Source organism: Phytophthora infestans, genomic scaffold (genome assembly GCF_000142945.1).
Source record: "Phytophthora infestans T30-4 supercont1.137 genomic scaffold, whole genome shotgun sequence".
Taxonomy (NCBI): Eukaryota; Oomycota; class Peronosporomycetes; order Peronosporales; family Peronosporaceae; genus Phytophthora; species Phytophthora infestans.
In genome coordinates, this window is record NW_003303622.1 from 155,334 (window position 1) to 156,408 (window position 1,075).

Below are 1,075 nucleotides of genomic sequence, written 5' to 3' on the forward strand. Positions count from 1 at the left end.
CACGCCGAAATAACCACGATTAACCCTTGGGCCCTTAGCGGCTCGCTTCGGTCGCGCCAAAAGAAAACCACAGTCACGACGGCAGAAACAGGCTCTTGTACTTGTTCTTGTCTCTTGGTACAGGCAGCTGGACTTGTACCAAAGAAAACACTTTTTCCACTAAAGAATTCTTTGTAGTAAATCCCGGGCGAAAAACCAATCAACACTCGACAAAGCGGGAGCCACCCCGCTGGAACTTATAGCCAAGTGCATTGTATCGGGTAAATCGTAGAATGAGTCTCGAGTCTGATGGTAACCAGATCGAGCTCAATTATCAGCTTCTTTCTAAGGCGTCCCTCAGAAAGTTCGCTGGGAAAGTTATAAGAAAGATGATATGTAGTTGGCCTGGTTCCTAATTAAAAACCCGGGTCGGACCTTACTAGCCCGACTGGGAAAACACGCATACCCCATCGCCTGAAGATGGCAAAGCTGCCAGGCGCCCTTGGGTCGTCTCCGTTGAACTATGAGGGAAACCAAGGTGAAATACCTAGGATTCACTACAATGATTAAACTCTGGAATTACAGCAAGACGCCAGAGCGTGGAGTGAAAGACGTGGATATTTATTTAGATGACTTGCACTTGTTCTCTGGGACGCTCAAGAAGGCGCCGATGGCTGATGTCCATGCAACTGGTAGTCGATTTGGGAGGGTACACAAAGTGACAGAACAGTTCGGACAGCCGGTGTTGTTCTCTTGCAGTCAGGCTCAAGTGGATGCAGAAAAGAGGAGTGTTTATTACTGTGGTGTCGAAGAACAAGACGTCCTGGGGATCAACGAAGGACAAGTCATGCAAGAGTCACGGGCGATGTACAGGAAACTGGACCCGGGCGCGGAAGGCGTCATTGTTGATCTCGATCTTCGTCCCATGACGGCTGTGTGTCGACAGTGACGAGAGATATTAAATAAATTATTCTTGGAGATCCCGCATACGTCGGTACCAACGATACGCTCAGAGTATGAACGGTGGATATTAAACGATCAATTCAATTCTAGGACATGTCGCTGCACCTCCACGTACCACTGCGCCATGGCGGGG

The 1,075-nt window shown here is 48.9% G+C and overlaps 1 protein-coding gene across 1 annotated transcript; it reads left to right on the forward strand.

The window, feature by feature from the left end:
• Positions 1–541: 541 nt before the first annotated feature.
• Positions 542–928, forward strand: PITG_20026 (uncharacterized protein; the record flags this gene model as incomplete). The annotated part of the gene is made up of 1 exon (XM_002895728.1): positions 542–928. The coding sequence occupies one exon, from the start codon at positions 542–544 to the stop codon at positions 926–928; it is 387 nt and encodes a 128-aa protein (XP_002895774.1).
• Positions 929–1,075: the final 147 nt, after the last annotated feature.